General features: G+C 42.2%; 1 protein-coding gene across 8 annotated transcripts in view; it reads right to left on the reverse strand.

The window, feature by feature from the left end:
* Positions 1-2311: 2311 nt before the first annotated feature.
* The window catches only part of MAP4K4 (mitogen-activated protein kinase kinase kinase kinase 4), a 134368-nt gene continuing 116814 nt past the window's right edge, over positions 2312-19865 (reverse strand). For 6 of the 8 annotated variants that reach the window (XM_082758839.1, XM_082758834.1, XM_082758835.1 and 3 more), the window contains 9 exons: positions 18308-18425; positions 17860-18030; positions 14302-14445; positions 10222-10356; positions 6736-6836; positions 5841-5990; positions 5409-5568; positions 3527-3666; positions 2312-3380 (listed from right to left, as the gene is read on the reverse strand). In XM_082758839.1, the coding sequence (XP_082614965.1) occupies positions 3297-3380; positions 3527-3666; positions 5409-5568; positions 5841-5990; positions 6736-6836; positions 10222-10356; positions 14302-14445; positions 17860-18030; positions 18308-18425 (1203 nt within the window). In that variant the 3' untranslated portion in view covers positions 2312-3296. The remainder of the gene's footprint in view (positions 3381-3526; positions 3667-5408; positions 5569-5840; positions 5991-6735; positions 6837-10221; positions 10357-14301; positions 14446-17859; positions 18031-18307; positions 18426-19865) is intronic. The other 2 variants (XM_082758836.1, XM_082758833.1) reach the window with 1 other exon arrangement.

The following is a 19865-nucleotide window of genomic DNA, read 5'->3' on the forward strand; positions in this document are numbered from 1 at the left end:
GCTTTTGTTCTTACGATACATGCTACTAGGCATCATGCAGCTTGACTTCTGCAGCCAGGAGGTACTCAAAATACTTTCCACATACAATAGGTGTCAATTTGACTTTATTTAAGGAAAAATGGGGAAAAAACAGTAATTTCCATAATACACAGAAGACAAGTTAGATAGCACTGCAAAAAAAAGGCTGAGTGTTTTACTTGTCACCAGTCTGCTTTGCAGCTCTACGATTAGTAATTTTAATGCAGTTTGTCATTTTGTATTATTGTTTAGCATCTTTATAATCAGCAGAGTTTGGGGTTATAAATCACAAAAAGTGTACTACTACTATGAAAAACTAAAAAACCCACAAAAATCACTTTCAAATAAACCATAAATATGTGATGCACATTAGTGTAACAAAACCATTTTTGTAAACATTTTCTCCAACATAACATGTGCATAAGATAAAAATTAAAAACACTGCAGTCATACAAGTTAGGGTTACTTTGACTTAAAGATACAGAAAATTATTACGTATTAAAGCTTAAAACTAAATCTAGGAGCTTTTTCTTTTCTTCTTTGCTTACAAAAGCACTGTTTGAAGAGTTCGATGTCTGTATATGTAGTGGTTTTGTAATACTGTTTTTACCTTGCCATGTTGCTGTCCTGGCACTTCTGTGGAGGCGAAGGCTGCGGCGCGAGCAGCCAGCCCGAAGGAGTTTCCCCCCCAGGAGCCTCCAAACTTCAACAGCACGTATCCGTGACCTGGGAATCCCTACAGTACTGGAGCATCTTCCTCTGGGAGAATAGCATCGGCTTTCAAGGACTAACTTGATTTTGGACCGCATAGCGCTGGAAGAATTAAATCACGCAGACTGGCATTTGATCAAACCAGCTTCGGGAAGCTACACTACGGGGCCGCTGTGTGATTACACCCACGTCGCTTCTCCAAGTCCCCCTTTAGTTCATTATAGTACAAAAAAAGAGTTGATCGTTCTTCTGGCTGAGCGTGCCAGGCATGAAAAGAACACATCCTTCACCTTCAACGCTATCCAAAAGTCATACGGTTAAAAAAAAATATTTCTAGGTCCTCCTCTGCCAGCAAATGTAAGGCTTTCTTGAGTTTTGATTCTTTTGGTGTGTGGGGTGTGTGAGCGTGTCTGTGTGTGTGTGTGTACATGCACTTGTGGTATGCATTGACCACTCACTCTCAAAACTGTCTGTGATGTTCACAGGAGAGTCTTCAGCAGAAGCGCTGCTCGGGTTTGCAGGGTTTACAGCAGTCGGGTTGGATCCCACAAGAAGGGTCTGTCGGGTCGAGTCTCAGCTCTGCACAGCTCGTGCTCTCGGCTGGCCACCGACCAGTCACTTGAACGGTCGAGTCTGACTGAAGAAGACGTGTTTAAAAAGCCCTACCTGTCACGCCGTGAGGGAAAGTTAAACGCAGCAGAAGACAAAGCCCGTGAAACACTGAGAGCCTGTTCACTGAATGAACAGCTTAAGGCAGCTGTCAACAAAGTACCCCACCGAAGGAAGAATAATAATAATAATTAAAAAAAAAAAAAAAGTAAAAACCAAACAAAAAGATGGCTGAATCATGACACTGTGCATTATTACATCACCAACAGATTATTATACACTCAAGGTTTCTCAAGTAATGAACATGTAGCCATTAAACAAATTATTACTCTCAAGACATTTATTACAAATGTCAGAACTTATTCATAAAATAAAACTGACTTAAAAACAAAACAAACAAAACAAAAAAAAAAAAAAGAAAGAAAAAAGCCAGAGCTGGGATCTTACATCTAAACACAGGTATACGCTGTTTTTTATGAATAAGCAGTATTAACTACATTCTTAAAAGAGTTTTAGTGCATTGCATTCTTAAAAAAGAAAAACATCACCGCCCCAAAACGTTTCCTACAACATTTAACAGTTTATAGAACTAGCCTAGTTATTTTACCTGCCTGTTACTAAGCCCACGTGTTAGAAGAGTGAAACCTCCGGTTTTAGGCTAAATTCGGACTTCTAGTAAGGATGAAATTGGTTCCAAAAAATGCTTGCTTTCCAAATTTAGTAAGCAAATTACATTAATCAGTGTCTCACTGCCATAACGCTACCACTATTGCCCCAATGGACCACTCTCTCCTCCTGCTGAAACTTGCTACACGATAACAGTCAGAAACCTTTCGATCTGGTAGTTTTGGTATTAAGATTAAATTAGACATTAATGGTTTGCATCTAAAAACGTATAAACTAAACCACCTCTTTTATTTTATGCATTAAAAACAATGAGGTAGGCACAAAAAATAAACATATGTAGTTTGGATTTTATTTCTTTTTTTTTTCTTTTTTTTTTTTTTTTTTTAGTTCTGCGAGTGCAGACTGTGGTAAAACTGTTGTTGCACTTCTAGGTTTAAACAAAAATTAAACCTTTAACTGAGGCAGTGCTAATACTGTGACATAACCAAGTTCTGGCCTAACACAGAATCATTATAGAAAATGAATGTTTTTTTTTTCTTTATTTTTCGTTGTTGATTTTTTCTTTTTTTTTTTTTCCTTTTTCTTTTTTTTTTTTTTATCATCTGCACATGTTTCAGGCAATACCTGGTACACAGAAAATGACTAAAAGTTATTGGCCAGGCCAAAATAAAACTGCAGAAACAAAAAAAAAATAATCAAGAATTCCACCCCAACCCCTTCCCACCCTCCCTGTCCCCAAGAAGAAGTTATTCTAGTCACTGTGTCTTTCACATTTTATAAATATTAACTTCTTAAAACCTGCACCTTCCTCTTTCTCCACATATTGTCACATTACAAAAAAGAAATGTCAATTAAATACATTGTTAACATTACTAGATAGACTAGATCTGCCCTCTGTTTCAGCCAGTCTGACTCTCTACACCACTTCTCACCTTCTCTTGCCTGCCTCCTGTCCACTCAACAGCATGTTCATGATAAGTCTGTGTTTATTTTTCCTTTTTTTTTCCCCCCTCTGTTTCCACACTAACAAACAGAGTCCTTCAAAGCCTAGGAATCCTGGAGCTGAAGGGAAAAAAAGACCTGTAGCTTTCTAGCATGATCCCAAACCTCAAAGACTTTGTAGCACCTGATGGCAATATCTTTACAGCACCAGCTGCCTTGCAGCCTCAGTTGAAAAACAAAAAGAAACCTAACACCAGTGATGCCTGCACACACATTTACACAGAGTGCTGCTGCATTAGTGCAGGTCTGTACTCCAGTTGAAAATAATTCCGAGTTATGAAGATCTCAGACTCTGGATGTCAGCAATCCCTCGCCACAGCCCACTGCTTCTACCAGCTCAGAAGAGAAGTCCTGCCAAGGGTCATGAAATAGACTTGACTGCTTCCACCTGACCGCACGGAGGCAAAGAAGACCTGCAAAGGAAAGAGAGAGGGAAATTTAACAGGTAGAGCAGCAGAGGCTTCAATTTGTCTTCACCGCCCGTGATATTTACGGTGCAATTACGGCTCTGTACTGTTTATCATCTTGTCATGAAACGGGGACCAGGGGTGGCTCATACCTTGTCGTTGCGTTCACATAAGAACTTGAGTCTCTGTGCCCTTTTGTGCATGAACACACCGTCCAAGTGTCCAGTTTCCACTGATCGTATTTCGATCGCTTTTTCTCCCCAGCCCATAATCTGATTGGATCGAATATACGCTGTGGGGAGAAAGCACAACACAACATAGCCCATTAGGACAGGTAGAGGGAAGCACAGAAGGACTGAACAAGCAGAGGAATACAGTTATATACTGTACTTAGAAATGACCTGTGTGCACACTCAGAGTGCTATTTTGGTCTTCAACATCTTCACAGTGCCCCCAAATCCTTTTTTTATTTAAATTATTTCCACGTGGGCTTTCCATGTCAGTACCATAGTTCGTGCCTGAGCATTTATGACACGATGGAAGCTTTCCAACCTTCAATTAAATGGAAGGAACACTGAGTTTTACACAGGCTTTTTTCTCCCAAGTTTGGCAAGGAGACAGGTTAATTAGGTGTTGACAAGGAGAAAACAGAACCCAAGGTTTAAACAGACTAAGCCTATCCAGTCTGGAACATCCCCAGCATCAGTTCAGTGTCTTAGGGTATTGTTTCTCTGACTTGTAGGAGTTCGGATAAATAAAGCAAAAATCAAGCATTTTGCCTCAGAGTACCACTGGGGGAAACAGATTAGTATTAGAATGAGGAAAAAAATCTGTTCTTGATAGCAGTAAAAATTGAATAAAGGAGAAAGGCACCAGCACTATGAAAAGGTATATTCAACAAGCAATTTGATGGATAGTCTTACGGATTCTGCCAAAACTAACATATGGGGACTTAGTGAAGAATAAGCTGTTGCCTCTGATTTGTATGCATACTTAGTGGAAAAATGAAAAGAATAACAATAGATCTTAGCAAGGAAGTTTTTATAAGATTTAATTTCACAATACTTCTCTATGTTTTGTTTTTATATATATATATATTAATTTTCATTTAAATGAAACCAAATTATCTACTATACAGCACATCTATACCATCATGCCTACCATTGGATATTTATTTACTTTTACATATGTCACGAGTGCTAAGTGGGCCAAATAGTTTATTAAAATTGTCAGATGAGATGTTCAGATGATGCCAACTGCCACAGTGCTATTTACTTCACGGGCACTCCAGTTCCCAAAGCCTCTACGATTTGCCACTTAATATAATCTGCTTGCTTTCAGATCTAGTCAAGAGCTAATCACCAGCAGAGTGAATATGCACTGCATGAAACTTCTTTAAATTTCCTCCTCCGTTATTGTTCACGTTACTCTAAGAGCTATCAGCAGTAACCTCCTAATACATGCATCCATTCCCAAACAAGCAAACCCAATGTGTTTGCACAAAAAACTAAGGTGTAATCACAGCCCGTCCTATGCTCATCACTGCAATAAAGCAGCACAGATAGCAAGAGCACCTATATCAGCACTGTGATTACAGTATCATGCTAAGATAGATGAGCAAACTGCGGGTAAATTAAAATAAACCCATCACATCAGATATGCAGACTGTTATCAATGTAGAAGTACCCTTAATAATATCCTACCTGTCTGCCTCTTTACATACCTTTATACTAAAGGGTTTTCATAAATTTGCTGCTGTGCAGCAAAAAAAAATTGTAGCGAATTTACAAAGGCCCTGGTGTTTATTAAATGAGTTTTTTATTCCTGCACTCCACAAGTTTGTTTGCATTTTGTTCTAAAAAACTCAACACAAAACAGATCCATATGGCCCCTCTGCACTTAGTGCAGCTGTTTTCCAGCAGTATTACAGCAGCGCTGCCTCTGAATCTGAAGTCAAACCCAATGCATTTTCCTTCTGCCCACGTTCACGCTCCCTTACGGCACAATTGTATTTGATTCTCTCAGGGCACTTACCAACTGAAGTTGGCATCTCTCCCCACTGCAGAACCACGTCCTTGGTGATCCTTCCATATGTGTTTACATAAACTCCTTCATCCTCATAGCAGACCAGTAGCTCCATTCCATCCGTATTCGGGAGAATTATGATTGCATGAGGTTGGATACTGCTCTGGATCTACAGAAACAGAGAAGTAAGGCCAAAGTCATTTTATGATTGCCTTGTTGGCCAACACCAGACCTGAGTGAGCAGCTCCCAGCCAAGGAGACATATGGACCTTAGGGACAGGACAGAGATTGAGGTACAAGCCCCTAAGATACATTCACTTGGACCCCTCCATCTGCTTTTCCACTGCCAGTGATCCACTGGGACTGACAGTCATCTGAGGAAAGGGAGAGAGGGAGAAACCAGAAGGAAAGAAAAAAATCCAGTCCAGAAACAGCTCTTACATGTGTTGGTAGATAAATGTCATAGACTGATCCCGAATCCACATCAACAGCATGGAAGCCAGCACAGGAGCCATAGATCACTTTTAGTCTCTGACCCTCTTCTACTGTTAGATCCACCAGCAATGGCTTATGTACCAATTCCCCAAATGACTGTAAGACAATAATCAGTGAGATTTATTTTACTGCTTAGAACCACAAGGGTATTTATAAAAATATGCTCTTAACACACATATTATAGGTCTATGCCTCCAGTGTGCCTCTGGCCTCCATTCACCAGATCAATTGGGTTAGCGTCTTCCACAGACAAGGAGAGATTTACTTAGCACCCTGTTATATTTCAACCACATATTTTTACATGCTGTTTTCCCTGGGGTTTGATTTAGTTGGTCTGCTTCATTTTACTAGTAAGAATTGGTTTCCCCAAAGTTCAGGGCAATTTGACAGTCCTGTAGCGTTTGCTTCAACCTGCACCACTGGCATTAACTGATTGTCTGCAAATCAGCCTGGTAATTACTCCGAGTCAGCTAACTTCATTCTTGCAGCATTCGAAATACAATAATCTTGAGCGTCAGCTAATGATGCTCACATGAAGAAGTTTCAACTCAGTGCACTTCTCTCGGCCTCATGGTTTATTTATAGAGAGGAAACAAAGCATTGGGATATCGTGTCATTTTGATCATTCATTTATGCTTGGTTACACCTTAAGAGTTAAAGGTATACTGCCTCTCAGAGCCAGCCTCCCACACCCTTTAACAAAAATATACTATGATGTTCATGGCAGATTTACCAACAAGCTTGTAACACAGCCATGACAAAATGTCAGGCCAGTTTTGTAAAAGGGGTAACTGCAACTTGGTAGGTGAAAATCCTACGTGTGACTGAAATAAATTGTTACCTTAAAGGCCATAAATTTGTGGTATGGCTTTGGTGCCCATGCATAGACTTCCACAGAACTCTTCAATGCAATTACCAAGAATTTGATTCTTTCATATTTTACTGAAATTCAAACAAAACAAAAATCAGTTCAGTAATCATACCAAAGTCATTGCAGTTACTTTAAGAAAGCAGAAAATGACAATATTTCTCCCTGCTTACATACCTTTCAAGGTTTTCAGTAACACTGCATTTTAGAATTGCTAATTCTATGTAGCTGAGAATTTTGACACGTTTATGCCACAAAAATCATTGCTCTTGTCAGTAACTGAACCCATCACCATGCATTCAACTACCTAGTCAGTACACACATATTGACACTTTTCTTTCCACATTAGACAGTGCTTGCTCATCCAGAAATCGGTCTTCAGTCAGGGGCAATTACAGTAAAAGAAGCCAATGGCTGTGGCAGAGTTTATTGGCAGTCACAATCCCAGCGCTGTGGCAGTGGTATTTTGAGCCGAGGGAAAAAATCCCCAGAGAAAGGGAGGGGAAAGGAGGAACTGAAATGAAAAGCTAAGAAGTAATGAAATAAGTCCATTTCAAAAAAACAAAAGGCAACTGTTGTTTTGTTGTTGGCTGTTTTTTTTAATTTGTTTATTGCCAAAAAGCTCTGTTACCAAAAACTTCCCAGGAAAACACTAAGTGGCTGCCAAAAACCTCTTCCTCAGCAGATGGCTTAAAGGAAACAGGTAGCTGACATAGTGAACAAGTTGTATCACCTGAACTTTCTCTAACTGACCTTAACCCTAATTCTCAAGTAAAACACACGAGCTCAAGTCACCTTCATGACAATTCCGGTGACACATTTTACCTTCTGCCTAAAGAATGGAAAAGTTTTCAGAGGGGTTAAGGAGTCAGGAGTTTCTCTAGAACACTTCAGAAACATAAGCCCAAAAGCAGATTCGCCCACAAAAGATGCAACATTAATCAGTATTTAGCAACTTTTTTTTTTTTTTTTTGGCAGAGACAAATGCAGCAATCATTGCTTTTCAGCCACAAAATGCTACTAAGCAGTGCTAGTGCAAAGACGTGAAAAAAAAAAATCAGAGAATTTATCAGAAATAATAATGCGTCATTACATAGCTGATCTGTAAATTCTCAAATGTGTCTCTGTTCCCACACTCAAACAGTTGGCAAATTTAACCATCGAAAAAGGCTCTGTTTACTATCACTTTTTTTCAGGACAGGGCCCGTGAAGCCTAGAAATGGGTGTTCAAGTAATGCTGCTGGATCTGTATTTCCAGCTGGCATCTGGGTTTGTGCTGGAAGATATGGTGAGGACTTGCAAAATGTTGAGGTTTGTTAACCTGTTTCTCACGCTCTTTTTGGAGGAGAGGGGAAAAAAAGGCATTATTTGGGTGACACCTAGAAAGCTAAAGAGATTTCTTCTCTCTTTACCTCAAGTTTTGGGGGAATGATGATTTTCCAAAACACTGAGTAATTCCCTGCACCTCCACCTTCTGCTGTTGTTACCTCCCAACCAAAACTGATTTTAAAAAAGGGCAGGAGCAAAAAATCTCAGACTTGTGAGAACAACGCTTCTTTAATAAAAACTATTTTCACGTCTTTTAGGTATCTGACTATTGTACAAGCCTGTAGCTGTTCTCTGTTGGTAGGCAGTAGGGAGACAAAGCTGCTACTTGCTCCCTTTTACTCTGCAGGAAAGCAAGAATACTGAGCTGTAAGTGCTAGAGGACTTGACACTTTTTCAGCAGGCAAAAAAAAAGCCTCTCAACCTCCACAGCTGTACCGGCTGAAAAATAGAGCTTTTGTTCAGTCTTGTCTGGCTCGCAAGACTTCTTGGAATATTTTCTTGGGGAAGAAGGGGGTGTTGAATAAAACCACCTTATCTGTGAAAGGGAACCTTTGATAATCTTCGCTCTTTGCTCTGGGTGCTATCTGGGAATTCGCCCAAATCTGAAGTTTCAAAAGAGCAATTTATCATTTAGAGGAGCCAGAAGTTGCCTGAAGCGACCAAGCTCCAGAAATACCACTTCAGCCTGACGTCTGAGACCCCTGTAGCATCAAAGAGACAAGGAAGAGGCCAGTGCCAGCTGCCTCGGTGGCAGCCACCAGACTGCAGGCGCGACTATTCGCAGGGCTCATCCTTCTCGGGAACTGAGGCACAGCTGTCCAAGAGGCCTCCTACCACCTGAAGAAGCCTACTGTACGTTTCTGGTTCAGAGGGAAGTTCAGTGCCAGGCTGCAACAAATCACTCTTCATCTGGAAGAGAATGCTCTTTGTTTCGCACACTTCCCTGCTGGAAAGCCTCCTCTCAGTAGCTGTTAATGTATTGTTAACAGGCCGCTTCATCACGCTGCTGGCACCCTGGGGTGTGATCCCGGAGAAGCACATTATTAATTGTTTTTGGGGTCAAGCCCGAGGTTCAGCAGTCCCTTCTGCGGTAGCTATTGATGACGCCCCGCGAGCAGGTTTTTGCAAGAGCACGTGTATGACAGAAGGAGAGCGAGCTCAGTCCGACTGCTGCTGCTCTGCATTGACCGACACAGCTTGAAAGGAACTGAGCTGGCACTTAGGAGAACGCCAAGTCAAACACAGCATCCAGGGTCCATTAAGATTCATCGTGAAACCGAAGCAGCAGAAAGAGCTCTTAGTTCATATCCCCACCTGCAGGGCAGCAGGATCACTGCATACGGCAAAAACACGACGTGCCTTTGTTGGTTTTGGTGGAAGTTTCCACGTCTAAAGCCCTTTAAACAACTTAAGGCCGCTCAGAAGGTGCCTGCCTAGTGAAAACACACTTCATCCCTGTAACCCCAGAACTGCATTGCAGAGGATCTGAGACAGCATTAGGAAAGTTCATGAGCTAAGGGGAATCAATGAATCATCTGGAAGTTAAACATATGCTTCTGTTCCCAGATGCCTCCCCAAAGCTCGTGCACTAGCTGGGCTTGCTTTTTCCTCCCACTCTTTTTCTTTTTTTTCCTCTATTTTTTTTTTTCCTTCCCTCCAGTCTTAAAAATCTACATGAAAAAGGAGATATTATTCACCCTGTTCCAGAATTTGATTTCAGCATGGTAAAATAAGAGGGAAACCTGATGACAGAGAGAACAGCTGTTGGTTGACACGAGTCCCCCTGTCACCCCAAGGGTCTAACAAAGGTGGAGAAACATCACCAGCCCTCACTGTCCATGTCAGCCTTCTCCTGGAAGATGCATCCACCATGGGAAGGAGACTGATGGGGGATCTGTGCTTGCTCCAGTTCACAGCCCAGCATCCCGTTGCAAAACCTCCCCCAGATTCATTTCAACCCACAGTAACCTGCCATCTATTCTGACACATCACCAGAAAAGTTTGTCCTTAGGGATAAGGAAGACAGCCAGCAACAAAAACAAATCTTCAACCCACAAGCTGCATGCACTGCAGTTCTCTTTCACAGCCAGCTTTTATCTTGACGATTTGATTACCTCGTTTGCCACTTACCAACTTTATAGTGCACACAGCCTTCCAAGTCGCCCACCGTCGTCCAACCCTGTTTCTTCTCTACTTCGGGATCATTGTGAAGGATTTTATTTCTTAACCAGGACAAATAGTAAACTCGCAACTTGTTCTTCTTACCTAGCCACAGAGAGAGAAAGGTTAGTTTATCTCCCCAGCGAGATAAGTGCAAAAAGAAAACAACAATACAACCTTACCCCAACAAACAGAAGGCCCCACAGAACAAGCCAAAGTAACAATGAAAGGGAAACTGCTGCAACCACGGAGATCTCTCCCAGTATTTATGCCCACAACAGCTTTGCTCCAGACTCCACCCAAAAATGTGTTTTCCTGATAATCAGTGACAGAGAAGCAAGGCAATACCACATGAACTGAAAATGGTAAACTCTTTGGCTGTCTGGATCTTAGGACAAAACCAGCTTCTACGTGAAAAAGGTTATAATCCCACAACAAACACACCAGAGATTCCTGCACGGGGATGAAGAAAAAAACCCAAAACATAGCTGAGTAACAAGGGCTTTTTTTTTGCACAAAACTCTAGGATAGAAGCAGGGTAGAATTCGAGGCTCAAAATTAGCTACAGAGCCAGAAGAGAGTAGGACTGGTGTGAAAGGAGGAAGAAAAAGCAAAGAAGAATGGGGTGATGGGGTTATACATTACAACCTTTTTGCAGCTAGTGACCAGGACATTTCCATCAGTTACATCATCCTCTCCGATACAAACCAGTCAAGTTTTACTAAGCCTGTTTACTATTTAATTGGAGGAAAAGTTTGCCAAAGAACAATTTCAGCATCTAACTGCTTTATACCAGTTCTGCTGTAAACAGGAACGAACAGCATCCGAAATTGCAGTGGCAGAATTTTCCATGGCTCACAAAAAAAATTCAGCTGCTTGCTAAAAGCCAACAGCTGCCTTACAAACAGACTTGCCCCTCTGCTCCAAGGGCTGCAGTACTTATCTGGGTGCACACAGAAAACTGCAAGGGGTGTTTCTTCTTCACAGGTGAGAATCTACCTTCAGCTGACATTACATCTCCCACCGTCATTGCAATACAGCCCAGAGTCTAACTTCCCATCTGGAAGTTAGGAAGACTAAACTTCTCTGCTCTGACTGGGAGCCACTCCATAAGGCTCCATGAGGTCTCTGTGCGAGGAAAAGAAACTGGAAATGTTTCCATCCTGCTGTTCCTAGCTGGATCCACCCTGGGATCCCTGCCCCTGATGGCAGAGGACCCCTGACGGAGCCAGGCACCTCGGGAAAAGCAGCTGTGAGGGCTGGGGCATCACAAGGCCCTACCTACCAGGAGACAAATTCTCTCCCAGATATTTCCATCGTTTTAGCTTCCCCAGTAACGTAGTAAACCTTAAGACTCAGACCAAACAGTGCACATGGGAACTTCCCAGCACGTGGCTATTTTCTTCCGGTTCACATGATGAGCACCAGGGTACTTCTCTCCAACGAGAAACATTAAAAAAAAAAAAAAAAAAAAACAAGACAGAAAAATATCTCAAGTGTGTTCCTATTGTGTTTAAGTGTCTAGACCACAAGGAAAGTCACAAGACAGGAAAGTCCTCTGCCTTTCAGCAGGCTGACATGAAAAGAGCACAACCAGTTAGTTACATAAACATTGTTATGCATCTATTGCAACAAGTTCTGCTGCTCTTCATATATTCATATCGGGGAGGGGGGTTACATCTTTCTGCTTGTAAATCTGCACCAGCTTAAGCAGATCTCAAAAATCTTAATTTTTTTTTTTTTTTTTCTTTTCTTGTCTGTTATGGCCATGAAATAGGAAAGAAACCTCTGCTCCAGCCTTTAAGTAAGTCGATCAGGCAGTGACTTCTGTGAGAACGCCCAGCTCTGCTTCTCCCACAGACAGCGTTTCAACTGCAAAGTCTCTTTTCCCATACGGCGTTTTTGTTTGTATTGTCGTGTGGTTTTTAATTACCAAGCGGGCAGATTCCAACCCGTTCTTCTACTCCGTCTACCTCTCCTACCTTGCCGAGTGCCGCGATCAGCCGGTTGTGCTTAAAAACCCTCGGGGAGCCACAGATGGAGCATGTTCTCTATGCACGTCGTTAATCTCTCTTCCAGCACCTTCGTAACTCTCAGCACTGTATACTGCTACCCTGAGCACCCAAAACGATGGTTTTGCCTCCCAACAGTATGAACTAAAGAACTGTTTAGCTACTCTGCTCAAATTTTCTTGTACCAGCTGCAGTGGCTCAGTATCAAAAGCTTTGTGGTCAAGATTTCGAATTTCAGACATACATATAGCGGGAAAAATTGAGTTCAGGTTTTCAAACTCAGCAGAGTGTGTATTCAAAGCAAATTTTAGGTGACAATCCCCTCAGCATCCTAACGTACTGCAACTTCTTCTCGCAGTGTGGTAACATCTTTCAAGTATCACCACCACGAGCACATCACTTCCCCAAAAAGCCAAGGGAACAAGGGAACACACAGCTGCGAGAGCCGTGGTTGGGCAGAAATGCCTCTTTCCTGCCTTGTTCCTCTGTGCTCTCCCAGAAAAAGCAGGACAGGGGGACAGAGACAGAGGCGTAAAATAGATCCAAAGATCGGCTGATTTCTTAAGGGTTAATGTAGCATGTCTTGACAGGGGAAGTAATAGTTTTGAAGGAAACAAAGAAGACGGATGTGTCAGGGTACTTGGATTGTGACTGAAGCAAACATAAATAAACCTAGAACAATCACACACAAGATTTATTCACAGACACTCGTCTGTATAGGATATGCTTCAAACCAGCAGATCTTACACAGGTTGGGTTATACAGTATTTTTGTTTATAAGGCAGACTATAGAGTAAGCTCTATCAAACGATGCTTTCCAGTAGCTTATATTTTTATCAGTGTCACACATCAAAAGGACACACAACAGGTTGTTGGTTTTCTTTTTAAATGTTCCTCGATTCATCCTTTCTTTTTACACATTTCACGGCGTAACTGCAGCTGAGAACTGAGCACGCAACAAGCCAAGACAGGTGCAGCTGCTCGAAACAGAAACAAAGCTCCACGATGACACCAGCACAAGGCTCTCTGCACCTGTATCAGCATAATGCAGCCAATGCATTCACTTGTCTAGGTGTGTGTCCCTCCGTAAGAGAGTAGGGAGAACCAGAAAGCTCCTCCAGCAGCATCAGATGGCTTCTGGAGCCTCAACGAAATTTTGAATGGCTTTAATGAACAACACAGGGGCCACTGTGCGAAACCTCATTTAACATTCCCTCTCTCACATGCGCAACAGAGCAAAGGCTGACTTCCCAAACAAACCAACCCAAAAGGAAATGTAAATGGCTCCATGCCACCTGTGAAGAAAGCTTAACAGTGCACCACATCAAGTTGCTTAACAGCAGAATAACCTTGTGCAATAACTCTCTGGAGCCAACGAGTCTGGAACCTCAAGCTTTATAAAACACATTTTCCATCAGCGCACACAAAACAAACACAACAATCACCACCGCCCTTCTTCTCCCATTGCTGAGTCGTCTGCTGTTGCATTCAGTGAGAGGCAAGGCCAGAAGCTGCCCCAAGCTGCCTCCTCACCTCGTTAATTCCCGTGTCACACACACACTGCAGTCCCCCTGCCATCCACACACACTCTCTGCATGTTATTCCTATTTCTCTACATTGCAAGAGCATTTCCCATTCTACATATTCAGACACAGAAGATGTCTTTAAACCCCAGTAGCAAATGATGTCTTGGTTAGAAAGCTGCCAGGCTGAAATAAGTGCAGCAGAGGGAAAGAATGTCATTTGTACAAACTGCACAAAACATTCATACAGAGCTCCCAAACACTGAACACGAGAAGTTTCCTCCAAACCTGTACAACATTTTAGAAGGAGGAAGGACAGGGACAAGCATGCACAGGGTGTTGTGGGGAAAATGATTCACTCGCAGAAACTGTAGACTCAAGAGAGGTGAAATGATGGAAAACCCACTGACTTCAGTCAAGTCAGGACTTCCCCCTCAACACACAGGCTGCCAAGAAAAGCTTTTTGCTGTGCCATACCAGATGGAGGAAAAATCATGTTGAATAGTTAACTTTACCAGAAATTGTCACCAAGACGTTCAGCCCTTCAAGTACATCCATTTGCTGGAATCTTCTTCGATTGATGAGCGGATAAACCTTCCCCTGACCACTTCTGTCTAGCAGCATCAGACCACTTTCAGTGCCCACTAACAAGTTCACTCCTAGATGAAACACAAACAGAGATCCAAGTTAGCAGGCAGATTTTCCACGTACTCTGACGAAACGATGCTTTACACGGCAACCGTCTTGTTTCAAGCAAGCCTAACCACTCCTAGAAGGCTCTCTAAATTACCTGCACCCAGTGACTGCTGACACCAAAACTGCAGTGCACAAGAGAGTAAGAGACTGGTAGACCATGAAGGACTTTCTGGAGCACCAATTTCCAAACAAAAAGGTACAGTAACGCTGGAGATGGGGGATGAGGCATGACATGGTTCCCAAGATTACGTATTCTGAAGGATGTGTTAGCTCTTGATTAGGGGGTCTGCAACTGGAGGTTTTAGACAAGAGCATTGCAATAAAGCACTGGGAGGGGTTTGGTCCCCATTGGGAGGGCCAGATTGTGGTGGTGCAGCCCTCCTGTAAAAAGACAGGCACAGGGCTGGTCCTCAGCTTCCCAACAGCTTTTTCCATCTGAATCTTAAAACTAGAGGAATTGTGTTACTCCTGTGTTTCCATGGATCTCTCCTAAAGGTCAAGCAAATACAAACTAAAAAAAAGTAAGTAGATCAGTTTCTATATAAGAAAAAGTCCACACATCCACTGGAAACCTGTTTATGAGTACAGAGAGCCTTAGTATTTAAAATCAATTGCATTCTTTTAGCATATATATAAAATACATTAAAAGGTTTAAAAAGTCTATTAATAGATTATCACTCTTAAATTTCATAACCATAATTATTACAGTGCTTCAGTCCCAGACCCCACAAACTACGCAGAGACAGGTAAAATACAGTACAGGGAAACAAGCAGTTTGATTTCCATTAGATTTCTATGTCTCAATCCCAATGTAAAACTTGTTATCCTTCAGCGTGATAAACTAATGACACAACAAAGAGAAACTCACGCGAGATAATCATAATTACTTTGCTCAGTGCCTTAATCCCACGGCAGACAATGAATCCCTAGATACAGATAGATTGGTGCTGAAGGTCAGGTACTGGCTGATTATATATTGAACTCTTTCTAATGCAGGATGTGTCCCAGGACGCAGGAGGCTGCATCTCAGTACCTAGAGCAGTGACAAGCCTTCTCATGGCATTCAGAGACAGCACTGCTCACCAAGGCTGCCCGCCTCCAAGGCACGAGGCACGCTACCTAAACACCATCCTCGCTACCATGCATGGGGGAGGTTTGCAGAAGGGAGGGCACGCTCACTTCAAACTGGGAAGAGGAGGAAAGGAGAGCGAGGCACAGGGTGCAGCAGCACCAAACTGACCGAGGGAGCGCCCAGTCTCTTTCCTGCAGCTCCAGGACAGCGCAATTAAAGCTGCAAGTGATTCAGCTTTGATACATATTTTTGCTTTTTTTTTTTCGGTGTGGTTTACAGTTCAAACAAAGCCACATGCACACTGCTCTCTCACGGTCTCTTCCTCTCTTCATGCATCAGGGCTCAAGTGCTTCTGCCTCCAACCTCTCCCTCCTCCTCTGCTGCCTGGCACTTGTTCCTGCTCCGAGCTGGCCTCCGCGCCCCATCCCTAACCCCTTCCCTCAGCTATGCGCATTTCAGGATGAAACTAATGAGGTACCAGCGCTGGTGGCAAGCTGTGCCTGGATTTTCAAATGCAGACATTGTCTTTATTCACAGCCAGCCAAGCTCTTCTACCTCCACCCTACAATTAAGCCGTTCTAATTTTTCAAACAAATGGGAATGCTTCCTGAAAAAAGCATAGGCTCTCTGTAAAGGCTGAGTGTAAAAAAATTGCGATACGGCATCCACATCGTTAACATCAACCTCCTCCGCTCAATACTAGAAAAAATAGCATCACAGGCCTCATACAACCAGCAACTTACCAGATACTAGGGCATTACCACTGGTAAAGCCAAAGGAAAACAAAGGACAAAGCCCCCCTCTTTGCTGCTAAGAATCATCATTATAAAATGCCCTCATTTGCTTAAGGGAAAAGGAAGCTAGACCTTATCAAGAAATAAGCACGTGCACCAAGCTGATACCACCATCAGCTTAGCCCTAAATGTTTAACAAGGAAGCGCTTTGTTAGAGCTATAAAACACCTCTAGGATTTTACACCTACATTTTAAATCATCGAAACAGTCAGATACATAGATCAAAGAAATAGAAAGCCATTAACACAAATTGCTATTGGCAAAACAAGGCAGATCAGAGGAGCTGTGAGTCATCTTTACCGAGCCCATACAACTTCTCTCTGCCTTCACCCTCTCAGACTCTGAAAGTTTACACCTGCACAGGTCTCCTCATTTTACCAGGGAATTATTCATATGAATACATGCAGAAATAGCACGGGGTAAAAATTCTTACCAGTAAACTTTGGAAAAAAAAGAAAAATGCAGATTGGAAGATGATAAGGTGTCAGAAGAGCTATCTAACTGATGTGGCTTTGCAGGCAAGAAGGTTAGGTCAGCAGTGCTGTTCCAAGTAACAAGAAATGTAGGGAATAAGCTCAAAAGATAACTAAAGCCTCGCAAAGAGCTGTGAAAATGTGAACAAGAGAAGTGCCCTGTCCTACCTGTACACACACCACGTGGCTCAGGGGACTGGACAAATCTCTTCTTCATAGTCTTTGAAGTTAAATGCCCTTAAAATGTGTCTACTTTAGGAATACTATATAAGCATTGACATAATCGACACAAGCACCACCTCTTAACATCTAGATAATGAAAAAATTGAAGTGGCCCCATGGATCCTGGCCAGAGAAATTACAGAGCAGAGAAAAACTTTCAGCCTGGTGTTGCAGGGATCCTGACCGATTGTCTGACACTGGTATAAGTTAGCCCTTGTGACAAGTAGGCCAGAAATATAGGGTCAGCTGACATCCCATACCCAGCTTCTCTGTGCACTAACCACCCTTAAAGAAAGGAAGGCAACTCTCACACTGGAAAGTGTTCCTCCTACCCTTCTATTTTCCTTCTTCCTTCCTACATAAACTGATGACTGAGTTGGAAAGTCATCTTACGAAATGCTTCTTCATCAAGTGCTGTGATAACATGTTAGCATCAAGAAGATAGCTATTTTTCAAACGGAATGCCCTATGTGCAGTAGATGCACAACACAAATACCACCACAAACATCCAGAAGCTGCAGGAAATGTACTAGTGGGGATTAGAGAGAGCTGAAAAGGTCATGCCAGCAAGCTGGATGAAGTCTGAACTCTTTCATTTAAAGAATATATACTGTAGTGAGAACTTACATTGAAGCAGAAGCAACATATTGTAAAAACATAATAAAAATAATCAGCTTTTGCAATGAAGTGAACAAACACTGAATAAATTCAGAGAAACAGCTGTCTTCAGAGAGATTTTCTCGAAGACTGTAGGTCCTACTGGCAAGTCTGCATCTCAACACTGCAGGAGGCAAGTGAGTAACGGGTTTTTCTTACCCCATAAGGCAGCGCACAGTATCTCAGAATTGAATCTCTTCTTGTATTTGCGAATCTCTGGGGTATCGCTCTGTGGTCGCGTATTTGTAGGATTCACATTGACAACTGATCCTTTCCGCGTTGGGTCTTGCCTTATTGCCTCTGATCTCATTGCTTCACTAGAAAATCCTACTGAAGAAAGAAAAGTAACGTGCATGTAATATCCCTCACGTGAGAAGCTTTGGCCATATATTCCTTACACCAAACAACCCAAATCAGTAACTGAGAATATTGAGCAAGCCTTTTTTTTTTTTTTTTTTTTTTGTAAGAAATGTAAATGGAAAAAGAAAAACTATGCAATCCATTGCAAATCAAATAAAAAGCATGATGGTAACATTCGTAGTACTTTAAAGAGCCACTGAAGTCACTGAACCCTTTTTCAATTGTCGTCTTCAGCTACTTTACTTACCCACAGAAGTCACAGTTGTCCCACTAGATGGAGAAATCTGTAGTAATCTGGGGTCTATAAAAGGTGTAAAGGAGGAGGAAGATTTGTGTTTCTGGAGTGTGTTACTAGCGGACTGAGTCTGCAATGTAAATTTCAACTTTATTAATATTAATGACAATAAAAAGCAAGGATAACAACAACCAACATTTTGAAGTCACTACAGAATTATGCTGCATAGCCTCCCCAAGCTTGATTTACAGATACATAATGCTCTGCAGGCACCACACCTGAACATATGCACTCTGCACATGTTACAGTGAATTGCAATTAGCTACACCTCCATCCCTGTCACCTCAGCTGCCAGCGAAGATTTTTGAGTGGCCACTATGATCAGGCACAAAGCGAGGGAAAGTCTCTTTTTTTTCAAAATCTGCTTAAATGTATGCCTACTACCTCATCTGCAAGCTGTCCACTACATTCAACTCTTGTACTGATGAAGCATGTTCTAAAATGAGCTAGTTATGGAGTAAGTTAGGAAATTTGATCTCTTGGCTTGTGCAACAAAATCAGAACCATCTGCGATCAAGCATTCACTTCTGTAATGGTTTATGTTTTCACTGTCCACTACTGTTCGTTCTCCCTATTTTGTTTAACCTGAGCCTCTTGCCAGAAAGCTGCAGCAGGTTCTTCCACCTTTTTTTTGACAAAGCAAAATATTAAACCTGTATCGAACAAAGGGGCTCATTAGTGTGGAAGGTGTAGCAAACGGTGATATGAAGCTATGAATATGTAGTGGATAAAATCACTGGTGCTTGCCGAGTTATGTGGTCTAAACATGAAAAAAACATAAAGAAAGGAAGAAGACGAGTGAAACAATGAACTGTTAAAAGTGGAAATGGAACGACTTAAAAACCCTTGCCAGTTTAGTATTATAGTGACAACATCGCACGCTGAAGCAGAATGGGACAAGTAAAAACAAAAAAAAATGTATTATATATACACAGGGTGTGCACGTGGGTGAGTTATACCAAGCAGTACTGGGTTTTTGCTCAGCTTTATGCAAATGTAGTTAGGGACTTCATCGTCGTCAACTGATCTTCAACCTCTGATCTTTCTAAGGCTCTACTCTGCACAAAAAAACAGCGATGGGTCCTTGTGAGCACATCACTCCCCTGCACAGCTAAATACCAAGAGGCTCCTTCACCACCAGCCGCTGCCGCTGCCTCCACTTACCAGGCTGAGTTAACTGAGCCCTGCTTATTTATTGCTTAGATCAAAGTAAGGAGCAAGCCTATCTCTGGATCAATCAACTGATCTCTCTAACCCACGGAAGTGTGCTTTTACAAAGATCAAAGGCAAATGAAGCATAGCTGAAAATGAAATATTATGCTAACTGAATTTCCAGGAGGAAACCCTCCCGCCCACCCTCCTGTCCGAGGCATTTTTCATCCCGTGGTAAAAACGTGCATTGCCAAGAGCCCACCCAGCTCACCGCAATCTATTCTTCTCAACCCAGCGCTTGCGTACCTACACGGCAGGATGACTCTATCCCGAGAAGCAGCTGCTTCTTTCCACAAAG

Source organism: Aythya marila, assembly GCF_965140915.1.
Source record: "Aythya marila genome assembly, chromosome: 1".
Lineage (NCBI taxonomy): Eukaryota > Metazoa > Chordata > Aves > Anseriformes > Anatidae > Aythya > Aythya marila.